This window comes from Caloenas nicobarica, chromosome 10, assembly GCF_036013445.1.
Source record: "Caloenas nicobarica isolate bCalNic1 chromosome 10, bCalNic1.hap1, whole genome shotgun sequence".
Classification (NCBI taxonomy): Eukaryota; Metazoa; Chordata; class Aves; order Columbiformes; family Columbidae; genus Caloenas; species Caloenas nicobarica.
This window is the reverse complement of record NC_088254.1, coordinates 2,857,280-2,876,907: the sequence shown is the minus strand read 5'-3', so window position 1 is coordinate 2,876,907 and position 19,628 is coordinate 2,857,280. Positions and strand designations below refer to the sequence as shown.

Sequence of the window (19,628 nt, the reverse complement as noted above, 5' to 3'; positions counted from 1 at the left end):
CGTTCCACAAACAGATCAAACCCCACCAAACTGCAAAACTGTTGTGTTGGTTTTTTGAAGGTTTTTTGTGGGTTTGTGTTTTTGGTGGGGGTTTTTTTTGGCAGAAAGAAGCATCATTTGATACTTCCAGTCCTGCACAGTTGCTCAAACCCACAGTCTCTAGAAGGCTAGAAAAGACACGTGGGTACAGTTTCAATGCTTGTCTCAAACCAATATGACAATTCGCTTGAAGAAAAGACACTACACTGGCTCAAGAGGAATGCCAGAGCACATTTTGCTACAGAAAGCAATAATGACGCTGAATGAAGGCAAAGGAGTTCAGTGAGTGTGCAATATGCACCAAAATCCCTCGACTTGGCCCAAAAGCACAGGCTGGTAAGAAATCTCTTCCGCAAGATTTTAGAGACACCGAGGAAAACTGCAGAAACACGAACAGCTTAGCCATGCACCGGCTCTATTTTTGCCTTACGAGATAAAGTAACAGCTACTTGGATTATTATTTCGCTTTGAAACAGAGCGGTAACTAAGCAGGGCAGTAAAACGTGCTCTTGAGAAGCTACAAGTGAATGAGATGGATGAACCGACCCAGGTTCAGGGGGTCACCGGTTTATTTTAACCCCGAGCGGGATCACCGTGGGGCCGGACAGCCGAGTCGGCACAACCTGGACAACTGGCTTCCAAGAAATGAGTTTGTGAGATCAGTCTGCTGAGAGCCACGTGTCAGGCACCTCAAAGTTGGGGCTTCCCATGCCTCACTCTCTAAATCTTCTTGCCACAAAGACTTCAAAGCATCTCAGGGTATAATTCGATGCAAATGACAGCCAGAAGTCCCACTTTTCTCCTTCGTTATCCCACCAGCACCTTTAGCTTACATCTCTGAGAACATAATCCAGAAGTATTGTTTTTCGTCTTGAAGAAAAACACAACATCTTTCTTCTGAAAAAGCTTTCTCCGTTTGCAAGACAGATCTTGAGGGAGGTGGCTGCTCAGAGGTGCAGGACCGAGCCCTGTCTATGTTTCTATATTCAGCTGGGCTACCAAACAGAAGATTTTGACAGCAAACTGTGGGAATGCTGCCAGTCACTACGAAGATGTGTCTTCAAGGTAGAGACAAAAACACTTTTTTTTAAAGGAAGTCTTTTATTAGTCAATGTTGTAAAGACTAGAAGTGGCATATGTCGGGTCGGCTACCCATCAAGTTGATAAAAGGAAAACAAGCCAAAGCACAGCATCTGGGTTTCGGGGGAATGCCGCCTTCAGCAACTCAGCTTCTGGATAAACTGGGTATTTCTGGGAAAGGACAGGTCTGCCAAGGCACGTTACAGAAACCATCCTGTTTGCACGGAAAAGGAATAAAGCTGAAAGAGGGACTATACTATTGCTCCTTCCTTTAAATCATATTGTAGAAGTCTTAAGGTGTCTCAAAATAAAATATTTCTCTGCTTCTCTTCCCTCACTCAAAGACATATCGGTACATTAACTTCACTTGCTCACCGGGGCTGGCATCGTACATTGGCAGGTTCTGCTCCAGAGCCAGATTCACCCACAGGGCTCTGCCCATTTCACAGGTTCGATGTATCTGTAGAAAACTGGGACCGTTCCTCCCTATCAGGCAGCAAAACTGCTGTCTCTGCTCGCTCCGTTTCCAGCGGCTCATACAATGTAAAGAACAGGTCATTTCAACCCTGCTTGCTGGGCAGCAGTAGCTGGGAGTTTTCTGTGGATTTTGCATGCCCTTCGGATAAAACAACTTCACTTTTGCTGCCTTAAGCACATTCAAAGGCACCACCTGGTCAAAGGGCAGTCAGACTCAGGAGGATGCTATCAGCAGATCAGTGGAAGTATTAGAAATTCTGTACTGCACAAGACTCGTACAGCCACACAGAATGGCTTGGAGAATTTGCTTTTTTGATGGCTCTTTTCCAGAAAGAATCTTGCAGCACAATATACAACAGCACACTGCACGTCCTTTTCCATCACTCCATTCCTGAAGATGTTATCCACATGTTCATCCACAAAGATCTGCTATAAGAGAACAGTATCTGACCAAAGAAGGTCTATTCCACTAAAAAAAAAAAAAAAAATCACCTGCAAAGTCCTTTCTAGAAGAATACCCTATAGTATTCTGTGATATCGAAAGAGTATTTTTTTTCCCTAGGATAACTTGAAGAAATAATGATTCCACGGACAAGTGTGTAGAGGAAATCAGGCAGACTCTGAAAGGATGAAATGATTTTTCTGACACCCAACATCACAGCAATATTGGGAAGTGTAAATTCCCAGTAACTCGTATTCTTTTCCCACAGCAGGTCTGTCTGTAGGCTCAAATTAATCAATTTTCTGGATTGAGTTCTACAAGTGCACCCCAATTGTCCTTTTCCTGGTCTCAAAGGTCCTTTTCCAGATGATGATTACAGAAAGACCGCCCTCTCTTTAGATAGTGCGCAAGCAGAGGATCAGCCCCCAAAGATGTTCAACATAAATAAATACAAATACTGGTTAAGTCAAACTGGTGGATGATCCGTCTCCCACCTGCTTTTGTTACTGGGCACTAACAGACAACATCTATCACAGTATGCTCAAAGACAGGCGAGGTCCTTATCACACAAAAAATATATAATTCACCTAAACTGTACATCACCTCAAGACAACTGCCGTTGAGTTGATTCCTCAAAATCAGTTGTGTCCAGGATAACCCCAGGATAACCAAGCTTTACACCAAAGTGCGCTGCCGTTTTTGCAGTGCTTGATTACACAGCGTTTTCCTCTTGGGACAAGGCGGCGAGCAGGACAAGTTCCCTCCTGCAGCAGGAGGCAGAGCTCTCGGACCCACAGGTACCTGGAGGGAAATATTCACTCTGCAAAAATCTTAAAACAACACGCCTGTGCAGCCTGCATCCTGAATCCTGACCTCTACTTCAAAACATTGTCATTAACATTTTCCAACAAATACACAAACTGGGAGAAGAAAGTTGCAAAGGATGGTAACTTCTTCCATAAGCACACTGAAGTAATGCCCACAAGAATCAGTAAATTAAACATCTACCGTGAAAACTAAGCGAAAGCCACCCCAGTGAAAAGCCTCTCTTATGACAATGGCCAGGTTAGCTCCAATATATTTTGATACACGACCACTGACAGCATTTAACTGTCAAGCCCTTCAGAGACAACGTGACTGATGAGCAACACAGGTTTAGCACAAGAACTTTTAGCCGGTGGCACTTTACAAGAGCATTAGAGAATTTTTATGGAGAAAAAACACAAAACAAAACACACCCTTAACCTTCTTCCATCTTATCTTTCTCCTCCAGGCCTCAGTTTGGTGAGCGTCCAAGCACTGGGTATTTCTGTTCACTTCTCTTTCCCTTACTGCTCCTGATTTTGTCCCTTCCTCAGAGCAGCAGCTGCTTTTACAAACCATTCCCTCTCCGCCAACACTTTGCTTGGACAGAGAAAAAACTTTAATGCTCACAGAAGCAGCAGCAGCACTCCATAGTATTTTACGAGAGAAGAAAAAAACCACATCTCCCTTGGGCTGATTCCATCTCCCCATCACTGCACAAAGGCCTTAAACTCGTTTACGGTCACACGTACCTGGCTAAACGAAGCACTTGGGTACATAAGGCTGTACCAGGTCACAGTCGTTCAGCGCAGATTTAACCAGCGTCCCCATTAGCGATCCAGGTCCACAACTGGATCCCAGTTCTTCCCGCCACCGTCTCATTTTCCAGCAGCAGACGCTGCTCACACATCATCTCCGCATCATTCAGCAGAAAGGCGGATGTCTTGCCAAATTGCGATGCAACACAAAACAGGAAGAGCTTAACCCTTTGAAGCATTTACTGGAAAAATATGGTTTGTACACACATCACCTTGACAAATGGGCAATAAATCTACCCAGCGATGCATGTGCCTTAGTCTGCAACTCTCAAGCAAGCAAAAGAAAAGAAATAATTTAGCCATCTTAACACTTTTAAACGACATAGGCCCAGGAAACCATTGCCCATCTGGCAGTGTCTTGGGGACGTAATCTCTGGCAACGTCTTTACGTTGGCGAGAGCCCCGGCGCAGATGTGTTGTAGCTCATATCGCTTCCCTGCACAAGAGCAGCTTCACCTGCAAAAGCACTTTTTTCTGCTGGCAAAAGCTGCATCTGCACCAGGAAAATCTGCCAGCAGCCTTTTCCCAACAAGCCTCTTCTAGCTCAGACCACTTTTTAATGATGACTTTGCATACTCTGCTCGCTTAATGTTACTTAGCTTTACAGCTAACAAAACAGAGCCCTGGCAACATCCTATTTTATGAGCTGCGATTTCCACTACAAGAAGTAATTTTGCCTGTTTACACCCCAAAACTTTTTCCTCCGAGGGCTCCAAATGAGCCACCTTTGAAGAAAGGATATTCTGGAGGCATGAAGAGTTTAGTAATTCTCTTGTTCATTCTCATTCCCATCCTTTAACAAGATACTTAAAATTCTAACTGCAGTCTCTAACGGCTGCAGGTATTTTTAACCAACTACCTCAACTCCCTCGAGTTAAGAGAAAACACTCTGTTGGGATTCAACACAGAAATAACAGAACACAAGTCATACAGCAGGGAGAAGAGGAAACCTCCAACTTTTTCACCATTTCCTCATTTAAGGGCTTTGAAGATTTGCCTCTATACAAACTTTCATTTAATCACGACGGTTTCTAAAGCAGTTGAGTTCAACCAGAAAGCATCTGCAGATGCTCCAAAGCACCTGAAGCATCTCCCTTTCAGCAGGAAATGTTCCTATTTCCTATTGCACACCTGGACGTGCAATTTTATATTTGAGGCACCAGCTGACAAGGATATCCTTGCCCCTTTCTCATTAAAATATGACGAGCGATCAGCAGATACTGGGCTTCTGCAAGAAGAAAAACCAAAAAAAAAAAACCACCAATCCCAGAATCAACAGGAGGAGGACGGATCCCAAACATCTCCGAGCACCCTCTCTCCAGATAGTTTCAGTATGAGGCAGCCCTAAGAGGGGCTAAAAAATAAGTATCAGAGATGGGAAGGTAGTTCGCAAATAGTAACAACAGATGAGAGATTCAGAAATAAAGAAATTAAGCAAGCGTTTTACCCATTTCTCAAGCACAGTACCCATTTCTATACAATCTCTGAACCCATTTCCATTATCTCAGTACAGAATTCCCAACTGAAGGCAAAGTATCTTACATTTATAAACCACAATAGCCCGTGACTGTATCACATTATACTTGATTCTTTGCTGTCATACAGAACTACACTCACATTTACTATCAGCTACCATCATCCAACATAAAAATAGAGCAGAGTTCATTTTCAAGTATTAATTTCAGCTCTCTTAACAACACGAATAAGGAAGTTTCAAACATAGCATTTTCCCAAGTAAAATAAAGAGAACAGTTATTGTAGGACATGCTAATGCACATATAAAATACATATAAATCAAAGATGACCTCAGTTTGCTCAGACAGCCTTTCAGTCGTCACAGACGTATTACTAATTGCCAAAACAAAAGATGTCAGACACATTAGTTCAGATCTTCATAGCAATTAGAAATTGTTACTTTACTTTCCTGTATACATACTAGGTGGGATTTTACCCCCCAGACCTTCCACTTCACACGGAATCAAGTTTCACATTAACAGCATCTATTGAAGTCACTTGTTCAGGTGTAGGAGAACACAGAATGATAACCCTAACTAGGGTTCCGACTAAATGTTGGAATGTTCTTCTTCCTCTCTTTTTAATAAAAACTGCTGTTCAGCCAGATTTTATTGTACTGATTGGGATGCAGATTTTTAAGAGTTAACTTATCCTAAGTTATTCTTCCCACAGATGAAAGTTCATTGCAAGGGGGCCTGTTTGCTCATGTGAATTCTCCCATTTTCCCTCAATGCCTCTCCGCATTTCTCTTTGCCAGACAAAGGAATGCTGATTGCGTTTGTATTTTGTTACACAAGAACACATGCAATCCAAAGTTACCAGCTGCAGAAAGGATCAAAGTTTCAAAAAAAACACCCAGAGCTCTTCCAAAATTTAAATATACATCTGTAATTACATGCGCACCCAAAACAGGCCACAAAAGCATGGTCTTCAGGCGGAGACACACACGCGTTTTCTTTTGCTGACAGTACACAGTTGAGCAACTCAACCAGCATCACTTCTGGCAAATGGAGCAGGGTCAAACAGTGATAAGAGCAGTGAGGGGGCACGTTTAATTGAAGAGTTCACCGATCCCGTTCATTACTTGGCCCTGCAGCGAGGGAAGGGGAACTGCCTAAGCCACGAGCAATGCACACAAAACCGCGTCTGCCCCTACTTCAGGTTGCAGGTGCACGTCTGTATACCCCTGCAGCCCAAAAAACACGCCTGGGATGAGAATTAGATACCTGAAGAAACTCAAAGCAGCAGAACAGCTTGAGTCTGTTGGTGTTTCAAGCCAAGCAGCGATGGCAGCCTGTTTACAAGTGCCTCTGCTCCGAAAAGCAAAGAAAAACCTAAAAGGAAATTACCCGGAGTGAAGTACTTCACTACTCAGTAACTACTTCACCAGCTTCCACATGCACAAAGCAGCACAGGAATAGTAAAACCAAGCACATCTCGCCGTGATTTTCATATAACGGGTTTGTTCAAATACCAGCTACTTCCTCTGCGGCTCTGAAAAAGTTTTGCTAAAGTAAACAGGTCAAATGCACTTGGCCAGGGTAGTACGGTCACATCGCTCGCTCAACTCACTCCTTCGGAGCTCAACACTCGCACGAAGCAGAAACCTGCAGAACCACTTCAAATTGTCATTTCTTTATCTTGGAAGAAAGTATCTTCATGCTTTCTCCTTAATAGGAACAGGCAGACATAAGCTTAAAATAAAAAATGAAGTTGAGCTAACACCCAAAGTCAGTTATTTTGCCAGGTGACTATTTTCAGGGGCCATTATACTGATTCTTCTGGTTCCGTGTTTTTAGTGTGTGTTCTCCACTTCAAGAGGTCTTTAACTGTGCCCAAGCAGAATCCTCCTGAGCAGGAATTCCTACTCCATCCTGCTTACCCGCTGGAAAACAGAGTTCAGAGTCTGCATCCCTCATCTGGTGAAACAACACACAACACATTGCTCCATCAAGCTTTTTCTCAAAGGCTGGAAAGGCAATCAATGTGTTCAACATTTTAATTCCCGACATTGGTGATTATCTTCCTCAAGCTCCCAAATTCCTCAAATCACAAAGCAACCAAAGCCTGATCTTTTTTGAATTAACACGCACGCTCCCCACAGGAAAAGGCACCTTCATGGTGTCGCAGAATGCGGAAGGTGCCTCGGGACCAGAAAGTCACACAGAGAATCTAGTGAGTCAGAAGAAAAACATTTTCTCATTCACACCTTTATGTTTTGGCCACAAGGACTTTCCCAGAAGACCTGTTTTTGAAGGAGATAGCCAAGACGGGATCCTTGCACAGCTTGCCCCTGGAAATCAGAGGTGCCGCATGGTGCTTTAACTGAGGAAGATACAAAACCAAGAATGCTTTAGAAAAGGTTGGGAGGAAGGAACTTAGTAAGCCAACATAAGCAGGCACCACCTGGAAACCACCAGTAGACTTCAGGAAAAGACCAAGAAGCTGAGTTTTAGGTAGGTACATAGGCTACCACCCAGTTATTCATTGATTACAGCCAAGAACCTCCTGCTCGTGGGGATCTCAATTGCTCTGCTGACCCCAGGGGCAGCATTTGGTTCCTCTCCCCTTGTTCAATGGATCTGCAGAGAACCACAAGCTTTTGCCATCACAGAGCCTGGTGACAAGAACAGGCACAGACCATAACACGGGTCACGGAAAAGTGGTGCTTGATGCTTCGGCTCGCTGGGCTCCACGCTTCTCCAAAGGGAGGACACCAAAGGGATTCAACTTGCCCTCCTACACCAGTTTTTTCAGCGCATTTTCTTCTTGAAAGTATCTACATAAGACTTCGAATCTGAAACGATTCTTGAAATTTGGTAGAAGTTCTCAGTCTCTAAAAAAAGGCATAATACTTGATGCAGAGAGTTGTGTTTGAGCATTAGGTACATGCAGTGGTTCAAACACTCAGAGGGAGCTACCCTGAATACCAAAAATAATTACTCAGCATTGCTACGCCACATAAACAAGGAGCTCTTTGGAAAGAGTCTCCGTAGTTACAGGGACATCTCAAATGCTAAAAAGGCACCAGCTTGTGGAGTACAAACACTCCCAAACTAAGTTCCATGTGAAGCTCAACTACAGAGGAAGCCTGGAAGAGCACTTTCCAAAGCATTCATTTAAATGGTGTTTCCATCACAGCTCAAGATCAAAAGCTAAAAGCACACTAAGGAATCAAATACAGCCCAAACTCAAGATTTTCAACATTGCCAGCAGCTAACACTGGGGATGCTGAAGATATTATTTAAATATTAGCAGAATTTCAAATTAAAACAATCATTTTTTTTCCTCCAGTTCAGGCAGAGTCGGTCACTTCCTCGCCACACCGGAGCCTCCTGCCCTGATATCCAATACGAGCACGGCAGATTTCTCAAAAACACAGGCATCTGTATTCCGGGCTGCACTCAAATGCACCATTTGGCATCACCGAGTAGCTACAAACCCTCTGAGCATGTTTTACAATAAACGAGGCTGCAGTTTTCTTGCAATTGCTGAAGCTACCGAATGACTTCATCAAATTCGGCAGCATTATACACTTATACATACGCAAAAGCTTCCAAACGTTCTTTACAGCTGCCAGAAATCCAGCGTAGCCAGCCACAAACAAGAGAAAACATCACGTGCAATATTTTTAGATCCCTCTTACTCCAAAATAACAGAAGTCCAGAGGACTGGAAGCACGGCCCCAAACAGGTAAGAACCACAGAGAGGACCCTGAGCCTTCACGGTTACTTGCCATGGTCAGTCACAGCTCTTCTGACAAATTCAGGATTCTTTTCCCAGTTCCCAAGTGCTCCAAACTGTCTTTCCTAAGCGGAAGAATGAGTAGCTATGTTCTCCAAAAAGCAAAGGCTCCAACAAATTATTTCTCTGTGAAAATCGTGACTCAACATTGTAAGACGAGCGCAGCCTGGAGATCAACAGTCGGTTCCTTCCACCGCTCTATTGCGCCGGACACCAAACAGCAGAACCACCTTCTTGTTTACTTTATCTCACTCACGGACTAAAGGGGAAGAGAGATTATTTTCAAAATAGAAACTTGAAAACAATTCAACAGGTGCCAGGGACACTCGGGGAGGTGCTGTACAGGGAGCTACTTTTAATTTAGGAGGAGTTAACAGCATCGCTTCAAACAAATGGCTTAGTCTTCCAGGTCTCAGTTTTAATCACTAGCAGCAGAGACTGTCAAACTGAAATTGTGTGCACCATGCTCCCAAATTTAATATTGTTCAAAAAGAAAAGTGAAATAATTCTGAAAAGACACAGGACTGCCCTATACTTGTGTATCGTATCACAGGAACACAAAGAGCATCCGAGGTTTGGCTTTTATTTCCTATTATGAACTTTAACTCACGCAAAGCTAAAATTAGGGAGTCAGAGCTTGGGATAAGTATAAAAGTGTAAGCTGTGCTTGCATTTTTAGTTATGTTTGAACACCCAGAAATAGCTATTGTTTCACATCAAGGACTGCAAACACTGCAGTCTCAATTACGACTTCTCCGTGGCACATCAGTTTCCGATTTATAGCAGAAATAACACTTTACTTTGCATGGCAAGTATGGGCCTGCTCACTAAAATTAAACCCACAGGGAACAACAATAACTGTATTTACTACTTATTAAACATTTGTTTCTAAAAAGTAGCTAAAAAAATAATGAGTGCTTTCAGTTTCACTTTGAAAACATCCTCAAGACATGCCAGTCCCCACCTGCATCCACACGCTTCTCAGGGAAGGCTGCCTTGTTGTGATTTTTGCAAACTTACATTGAGACAAAAGAAACCAGTATTGATTCTTTTTTTTTTTTTAAAAAAAACCCTCATGGCCAGCCACGAGATTTACATTTGGCCTAAGAGAAATGGAAATCTAAAGCACTAAGCAAATGCGTCATTAAAGTACAAAGTTTAAATTACTCTGGTGACTTCACAGACAAAACAAGACTTTTCTAACCGGTAACACTGAAACCTACAATAATTCTAAAGAAAAAAAAAAAAACCACACAAAACACTATTATATTCAGAATTCTACATCTTGGCAGCCAGGGAACAGATACCATGCCATTTCAAAAAGCTCTGCAGTGAGGCCTTATACCAGATTTCAGGAATGCTTTGTCACAACAAAGTTCATTCCATTCCTTGGAAATATTAAATGCATTCCTACTATAATGAAACACCTTATAAATGCCACATGACAGAAACACCGAGCTTAACAAAGCGTTTCCTTCCAGCACCATAACATTTAGGGCCCCAACACGAATTTGATTATCAAATAACTAACCGCACCATAGGAGAAGTTGCGGGGCTCGCAAACTCCCCTGGCGCTTGCAGCGCGAGCAAAGCCAAATGCAAGAAGCACCAGCATCAAGTGCTTCCTCCCACAGGCTCGTACCCAATTCTTGTCAAGTGCTCCAAGTTTTCAAGATGTCATCTCTAACATTAAATTGTATTTATACCGCTTTAAGCATGGCCCTGTAGGCCAGCAGCAATTCCTGTTGCTCACTGGCAAACCATTCCTATTTTGGATAACATATTGGGAACGTATCGCCAACAGCGCGGAATTACACCAGCGCCAGGGAAATTTCCTAAGTTACCACTGGAAATCGGGCTGTTTTGTCCAAGCAAAAAGCCGCTGTTTCGTAAGAGCCCTTTTGCCAAGCGACAATGGGTTCGTGCCCGCCGTACCAGAGCTCTGTTTAAGCGCAGGGCTGTGGCGTCCTATGGGATATCTGCAGCGCCTCCATTCTGCCGGCCTCTCCAAAAAGCCGTTCCTCAACAAATTTAACAAACATGGCTTTGTAACTTAGGAGTAGCCTGGGGTTTTGGCTTACTTTAACAGCAAAGCTTTTACCCAGTAAGGACCCAACCTTACTTGCAAAGAAATCATCCAGCTTTGTCATCTAAGCGAGAAGCCAAGACTCGGTACAAACGTTCCAATGTTACACGCTACCTGTTCTGCTCTGAAGAACTTTATTTTAAAGGCTAGATAGAGTAAAAAGAAAAAGTATTTTTGAGCTAGACTAACTTCTCTTGGATCCAGTGATGCCACCTCCTTGCAGAGAAAGCCCAAGTTTGAAGCTCAACAACCACACGGCAGGTTGGGCGCAGCGCCCGGGACGCTGCAAAGTTGGGAGAAAAAGAAGAGGCTCAACTCCCTTTTCTACACTTTGTTTTAAACACCAACCACCTCGGAGAGTCATCCCAGTATTTTCAACACCTCGCCATTACAGAGAATGAATATGGTCGGTGGCGTCACAATGATGTCATTGGAATGCTCCAGAAGAAGGTGACCAAAAAGGGGAAACGAATCCAACTCAGAAATAACAAAATCCTGCAACTTGCAATGCGGCAAAGGGAAGAGTCGCAGAGCATCATGTGCTCTTTTCAGAGGAGAAATAAACATGCTATTCTAAACAGTTTTCAAGTTTATTTTCAGAAAATCTAGAGCAACAATGAAAATAGCAATCCAATTTAAAAAAAAAAAAAAACTAAGGATGGCAGAAAATTATTTGGACAAGAGTTCAGAGAGGAAGAATATGGGGAAGAAACTCAGCTGTGGGAAAACACCCGAGAGAAGAGAAAACCTTTCACTCCACAGCACCTCCATGTCTGGGTTTTTACAGCTGTTCGGTAAGGTATTCTGCCAGCAGCTGGAAAACCACCAGAAATCCTCCTGTTTCCTTTGACAACTAAAATTCAAAATAACATCTCTACCCCTTGTAATTATAGCAATTTAACGTAAGCGATACTTTGATCTGAGATGGAGTTTAAAAGTCTCGGCCAATCGACAGCACAAGGTTAAGGGGCTTATTCATACCCCTATTTTTGCATTCGGAGAGGAAGGGGATTTCTTGTTGTGCAATACACAGAGTCAAACCAGACTATGAGCATAAATACTTGGCAAAAATCATCATTAAACACCTGAAATCCCAATTACGCTCAGACAAGAAAGAGTAAATGCAAAATACTTTAAATATTCGAGTCATTCTGAAACCTCCCTAGTTCACTGCAAGTTCAGTGGTTTTAGAAGACCAAATGATAAATAAAAAAGATAAGAGCTCAGCGTTGAGCGGTCACCTTTAAGAGCCCATTACGCGCTACAGTGCGAACTACAAGCTCTGCAACCAGTTTACCACAAGTCAGCTACTACTTCTGCAAAGTCTTCATCGCATCAAATCAGTCCTGAGAAGTTCATGTTTTTCTTGTACATATTTGGAAACGACTAAATGGACAGGAGGGTAAATTTAATTCAGTCCCTCCAGCTAGTGGTACTATCAGCTAATAAACTGTTGAAATGCAGTGACAAAGGTCATTTAATACAGATGGTTGTACCTGTCATGGCTCAGACACTTCATGGCTCACTGATACCTTTTCATTTCACTGCAGCTGCAAAGATGATCAACTGAAAAACAAAATCTTATTTAAACCTTACTTCTGATTAGAAATCAGTAGCTTCACTGATTAGAGGGTACAAGACCCACAGCTGAAGTTTTTGGGTATGGGAACCTCCGCATTACACCCTCGCACTACAAAATATAACCACAACCATCATCATTTGATATCAAGAACTCCATGTCGATACCCAGAGACCAAAGCCGTCCAGTACTGGAGCGGAACAAGTGAATCACAGCACCGCAACCAAGGATCTGCAGCAGGATCCTGAGCCAGCGTGACTCCAGAAAAGGTTTAGTGAACCAGAAAAGCAGCGGCAGCAATCCTGGTTGGGTGCCAAAAGTGAGGAAATAAACAGAACAGAGTCCTGGAAGGTTTCACCACCAGCAACAGAAGCAAGGACAAGCAAATACTGAAGCATCAACCGAATTGGGTTCACTTACCTCTGAACAGACTGGAAAACTAATGGCAGTCAGCCTGCGTTTAAGAGCAATTCAGAGCAACCGAATGTTTTTCTACTCTCTTCTGACACGTTCCAGGGCTTAAGCTGATTTTAGGTCCCAAGTTTAGCCACGACACTCTAAACAAACTAGCTTTCTGCACTCCGCTCTGTTCAACCAGGAGTAACGACTGCAAACCAAAGACAAATAACCGAAGCGTACGCAGCAGCCACAGCGGTTCTGTGTAGGTGGCTCCAAGGCTTCTGCAGAGCCCAATGCAGCCAAGTCCGGCGCAGGGTCAGGCCTCCCACCGCCACCCCAGGTACAGGAGCAGGAGACTGGTCTCTTTACCTATAGTGACTTTTTTCCACTAATTCTGCAACTCAGAGGTCAAGCACAGAAGCCATGCAGCTCAGGGGCAGTAAAAGAGGGGAAAAAAACAAAACAAAACAAACCACCCACGCAAAACACAACACAGGCCAGAAACAAGGACCTTGTCCAAGAAATCAGTTCATGATTCACCACACCGGCCAGGTCTGGAAGTACAACAGCAGGAATACTCGCTGCGCCTCGCTGGCAGGAACTTTTCCACCACTTTGCTCACACAAAGACAGAGCAAATGGTACGATCTGTTCAATACTATGCAGTATAGGTCATGATTTTCGCAGTCTTGAACATTAAACACAGACTCGCCACTTTAATCGCTACCTCAAAGTGTAAAAACTTCAAGTTATCAACTGTTCGCATGTCTATTTGCCATTTGTTTCCCTTCTTACGTTACAATCAATAACTGGCAGCAAAGAAATATCCATACTTAACCATAAGATCATTAACTGCAGGGTAATCAGCTAACCTAGGCAGCCTTCTTTATGCAGCTTTACATGTACGGTACTGTTATTAAAGTTATAAACTTCAATTTGACCCAAGAAATGCCATTTACTAATTCAGTAAGCAAATACGTTTACAGTTGTTTGCATCAAGTTCCACATAAACGTTTTAAAGCTGCTGTTGTAGTCACGGTAGAGCACAAAATAGTTGGGCAAAAGCATTCACTGCAGTGAATCTAATATCTAAGCAGATTTAGCAACACTAGGAGTAGACACCACTAGGAGAAAAACCTGCTTTCTGGGCACTGTCTCCCCTTCAATATTCGATATCCAGAGATTTCACTTTCTCACCCCATTCCTGTTTGCATATCAGAAAAGGAGGAGCATTTTCTATTTACTCGCAGTAACTCTGAATAACATCGAGTAAGTGGAAACAAAAGAAAACCCACACACTCTGGTCACCTGCAGAAAAAGCAAACAGCATCACAAAACTTGATGGCGAGCTGGAGCAAAACCTTGCCATACACATTTTGAAAGGGATGCCAGGTGGATTTTTTTTACCAAAAGCTCAAAAGCCAACAGATAAGGATATTTTCATCCAAAGACAGTAAACGGTATTTTGAATTCTGCTTCATTTTTAAAGCCGTGTGCTAAAAAAAAAAAAAAATAGGGGGAAGTTACTGTTTTGCTGCAATTGTTGGAAATACTGTTTTGCTGCAATTGTTGGAAATACTGTTTTGCTGCAATTGTTGGAAATACTGTTTTGCTGCAATTGTTGGAAATACTGTTTTGCTGCAATTGTTGGAAATACTGTTTTGCTGCAATTGTTGGAAATACTGTTTTGCTGCAATTGTTGGAAATACTGTTTTGCTGCAATTGTTGGAAATACTGTTTTGCTGCAATTGTTGGAAATACTGTTTTGCTGCAATTGTTGGAAATTGTTGGAAATAAACCCGAGGAGGTGGAAGCCTGTGGGCAGCAGCGCGTTTGTGCGAGGCGGGAGGGAAGGGGAGGCACAAACAACCAAACCAGAGCGGGTGCCCAGCTGCCCCTCGGCAAATTCCACAGCTCCAAACCAACTCGCCGAAGGGGCAAGAACTCCCCCAGCCAGCGTGAGGTCGGAGGAGGGAGAACGGCAAACCAGATTCCAGCCTGCAAACCACACAAAGAGCAGGCCCCGGAGAGCCCGGGGCCTGGTTCCCGACGCTTCCACGGCAGGAAACGCGCTGCGGGGCCGGGCCCCGAGAGGCCTCCCGGGGCAGGGGGTGCCCAGGAGATCCGGGGGGGGGCTCAGGGTGAGCGCGGCCCGGCCCCGCCTCCCCCCCCCCCGCCCGCCCGCCCGGTTTCTCCCCCGGGGGCCGCACCTGGATGACCTCGTTGACTTCGCGGATACACTCCACCATGTGCTGCAGGATCTGCTCGGCCGTCAGCACCTCGTAGCGATAATCCTCCTCCTGCTCGGGGCCGCCGCCGGGGCCCGGCCCGCCGCCCAGCCCGCCTCCACCGCCGCCGCCGCCGGGGCCCAGCCCGCCCGTTTCACCGCCCAACAGCCCGTCGCGCTCGCCGCCGACGCGCAGCCCGGGCTCCACCAGCTCCACCTCGCCCAGGTCCAGGTTGTCGTCGGGCTCGTCCTCCTCCTCGTCCTCCTCGTCCTCCTCCGCGCCGCTGTCCTCGCTGCACTCCTCGTCCTCGTCGAACTCGTAGTTGTAACCCTCGTCCGAGTCCATGGCGAGGCGCTGAAGGAACGGCGGCGGCTCCCGCGGCCCCCCCCGCCCCGCCGCCCCCCGGCCCGGCCCGGCCCCGCCGCGCCTCAGCTCCGCCGCCGCCGCCGCCAACAAAGGGACGCGGCCGACCCTCTCCGTCACCGCGCGCCGCGCACGCACGGCACGTCACGCCGCGCCGCGTGACGCACCGCGCCGCGCCTGCGCGGCCGCCGCCATCTCCGCTCCGCCGCGCCGGCGGCCATCTTGAGTGCGCGCCACACCCCCCCTGCACACACGCTCCCCTCCCCCATCGCCGCCCCGCCCTCTCCGCCGGCCGCCGGCGCCATCTTGGGTGTGGCGCGGCGCCATCTTGGGTGCGGCGGGTGGATGCGGTGGGAGGTGTTAGCGGTTCCCCCCCCGTTACAGAATCACAGAATGTCAGGGGTCGGAAGGGACCTCGAAAGCTCACCCAGTGCAATCCCCCCGCCGGAGCAGGAACACCCAGATGAGGTTACACAGGAAGGTGTCCAGGCGGGTTGGAATGTCTGCAGAGAAGGAGACTCCACAACCTCCCTGGGCAGCCTGGGCCAGGCTCTGGCACCCTCACCATGAAGAAGTTTCCCCTCAAATTTAAGTGGAACCTCCTGTGTTCCAGTTTGCACCCATTGCCCCTTGTCCCATCACTGGTTGTCACCGAAAAGAGCCTGGCTCCATCCTCCTGACACTCCCCCTTTCCATATTGATCCCCATGAACGAGTCACCCCTCAGTCTCCTCCAGCTCCAGAGCCCCAGCTCCTCAGCCTTTCCTCACATGGGAGATGCTCCACTCCCTTCAGCATCTTCGTGGCTGCGCTGGACTCTCTCCAGCAGTTCCCTGTCCTGCTGGAGCTGAGGGGCCCAGAACTGGACACGATATTCCAGATGCGGCTCCGGGCGCCCGGGGTGGCGGGGCCGTGGGGGGAGGTGGGGGCGTGGGGCCCTCCCGGGGTGTCCTGGCTGCAGGGCACAGCGGGAAAGCCCTCGGCACCTCCATTATATAAAGACTGGTGGCGAGCGACCCGCCAGGGAAAATAGATCGAGAACCTCAAAATCAGAATAAAATTGCACTGAGACCTTCCAGGCAGAAGTTCTCGTGGAAGTGTGGGACAAACGTGTGCCCCCCTGATACCGTAAAAATCAGCAAATTAATAATCTCTTAAAACCACGGTTTAGGGTTTTAAAAGGAGCACTTCTTTATTTGGTACCGGGGGTCTCCCTCTATAGGTCCACCGCTGACCAGTTGGTCATACATGCTTATATTGACAGAAAAATTACATTTTCATTGCAAGTCTTGACAACCATTAACATATTCCACGCCTATTCTAATACAAGGTATCTTTTAAGCAACGCTAAGCAACATTCACGTGTTTCTCAGTTACTTCTCAGTTACCTATTTTAAAAGAATATGTTGTAAATCTATGTCAATTTTAAGAATAAGGTAGGACTACCAAGTACAAAGACTCTATGGTTACAGAGTCTGCTTGTACAAAGATTCTATGGCTACAAGGCTGGTCGAGCTTTAAAGGTTGCTACCTTAATATTCTCCTAAACTAGGAGTTCTACAATTCCTTAAAATACAGTCTAATAATTAGAAACACAGGTATCACCCCAGCCGTGCCAGGTGGCACCTCAGAGGTCCAGCTCTGCCCTCCGGTCAGCACAGATAAAAACACCCTGTTTGTCACTGCCCGGCTCGATTCCTTTTGTTCTCTGTCAATCTGGCATTTTGCAGGGAGCAAGAGTAGACGAGGGAATTGTTTGGTCCCAGGATGAACTGGGGCCATTCTGATGTGGTGACATTATCCACTCCAGGACGAAGATGCCCCGGGAGGGCGGAGGGGACTCAGCCTGGTGGTATGTGGTATAGGTGTGACGAGACACACTCTTCTCTTTAGTGACCAAGGACAGAACCTGAGGCAATGGCAGGAAGACGTGCCAGGGAAGGGTCAGGTTGGACATGAGGAAAAGGTTCTTCACCTAGAGGTGCTGGACACTGGGACAGGCTCCCCAGGGAGGTGTCACGGCCCCAACCTGACAGTGTTCAAGAAGAGACTGGACAACATCCTCAGACACACGGTGTGAACTGTGGGGTTGTCCCGTGCAGGGATAGGAGTTGGACTCGATGATCCTTGGGGGTCCTTTCCAACTGAGGACATTCTATGATCTATGAGCTCTCTGGAGCAGCAGTCACCACGGCTTTGTGTCTGGGCAGCACCTGGCACAGCGGGATCCTGCTGCATGCTCCTGCTCCAATACAAATACCTTGTGAAACAGGCAGAAAATTGGAAGCTGTGTCCAAAAGGGTGTTTGTTTTCTGCTGGAGCATGGGAAGCGTAACGATGTCCGCAGCGACAGGAGTTTAAGCTCAGGGTGACGCAGGCAGGTTCCCTCAGGGGTCCAAGTGGACTGTCAGATGTCCCAGGTAGATGTCTCTAGAAACCTCGCTGGATACCAGGCCGCACTTTCAGACAGACAAACAGCTCCGAGAATCAGCTCTAGGCCTTTTGTGACAGCTTCCAGCGAACTCGCCACAGCCGTGACTGCCTGCTGTCCTCCCCACACAGTCACTGTGCAAAGCTGTCCCTGTCACACAGCTGGGGACAACCTGTGGTCCCTGTCACACAGCTGGGGACATCCCATTGTCCCCAGGTTTTGCTCTGCCCGGGTCAGGAGGGGTGCAGGGGGGTATGGGCTGGGCACGCACATTGCCTCACCACAAGCTACCTCGTCAATAAAGCCAGTTCCCTAATTACCCTGCTTATTTGGAACAGCAAAGGCCCAGGCATTAATCACCATGCCCTACATGTCTATAAATAGCCCCGGCTTTGTTCAGCTCCGGACTGACCAGCTGGATGTTTGTTTGCCAGGCCAGTCGCCCGTGACAAATCTACTCGGGGGCTCGGTCAGTGGCCCCAGGTCCTCGCCCTGTGTTTTGTCCCACGGAGGGGCTGTGTGTCACCCGGGACTCTGTGCCAGCACTGCAGGTGACATGCGCAGCTCCTCACCAACACATTTAAATCACTTCCCTCTCTCCTATAACCCCAGTAATAAACATTTATATACAGCGATGGGATCCTCTCGACGCCATCCCGCAGACATGGGAAGGTGGTTTTCCTCCTACAGTCCCAGCCTTATCTTTGCCCATGGCAAGACCGGGATCAGCACTTCACTGCCAGTTACTCCTTACTTAAAACACTAACATTGCTCAAAAACACCCTGGTATGACATTTTAGCCATGCCTTTTGCAAAAGGTCTTCCTTTCGTTACGAACTTTCCATATGGAGCTCTGGGTACCCACCGGCTCCTTGTAGATGGTTGACAAAAGGTACTTGAGAAAAAGCAGGGCTGCTGCCTTCAGCTCATCCCGTAGGGATCTGCGCTGCCCCTGGGAATTTTAGGGCTCCGGCTCCCGAGCGAAGCTGAGAACCGCTCTTCTACCCACTCTGAGAAATGATTTAGATCTCCATAGGCACCTGGCGCTTTTTCATTTTATTCTTGCAAGAGCTTAATTACCCAAGTGATTCAAGTCACTGTTAACGCTGAAGCTGACAAGAATAAAATATCGCCTTGCAATCGCCTCGCTCTGCGAAGTTAAGCACTCGCTTATAAGGTTTACAGGAGCCGGGCCTCTGTGCAGGAGGAGTTTGTCACCACGCATCCGTGAGCTCCGATCAAATCCAGCTCAGCCCCACAGCCATACCTGAGAGCCTGGGGATTTGGGGTGAACCTCCCACGTCGCCTGGCCTCCCTCCTGCTCTGTGGCTCCTTGAGGCAGGTGGGATCTCCAGAAAAAGTCCTTCAGGCTCACGCAGATCCTGCACTGGGACATTTCTGGGTGCCCTGGGTTTGATTTTGGCTGCCTGCCCACCCATTAACAACCTCGACCACGGGCATGGGCTGAGATGCTCCTCAAGATCACCACTGTCCGTCCGGCCACCCCAAAGCTGTGTGAGCTAGAGATAATCCAGAGGAAAAAAAGGCTTTGCAAATAACACCCATAGTGCACATACCACCAGGCCAAGCTCAAGTCAGAAACCCAAATCCTTCAGACTCATTAA

At 46.6% G+C, this 19,628-nt stretch overlaps 1 protein-coding gene across 1 annotated transcript in view; it reads right to left on the bottom strand.

Moving 5' to 3' along the window:
- Positions 1-15,651, bottom strand: part of ARIH1 (ariadne RBR E3 ubiquitin protein ligase 1) — a 54,603-nt gene extending 38,952 nt beyond the window's left edge. The window contains exon 1 of the mRNA XM_065642043.1: positions 15,193-15,651. Coding sequence (XP_065498115.1) covers positions 15,193-15,555 — 363 coding nt within the window. The 5' untranslated portion in view covers positions 15,556-15,651. The remainder of the gene's footprint in view (positions 1-15,192) is intronic.
- Between the last annotated feature and the right edge of the window lie 3,977 nt (positions 15,652-19,628).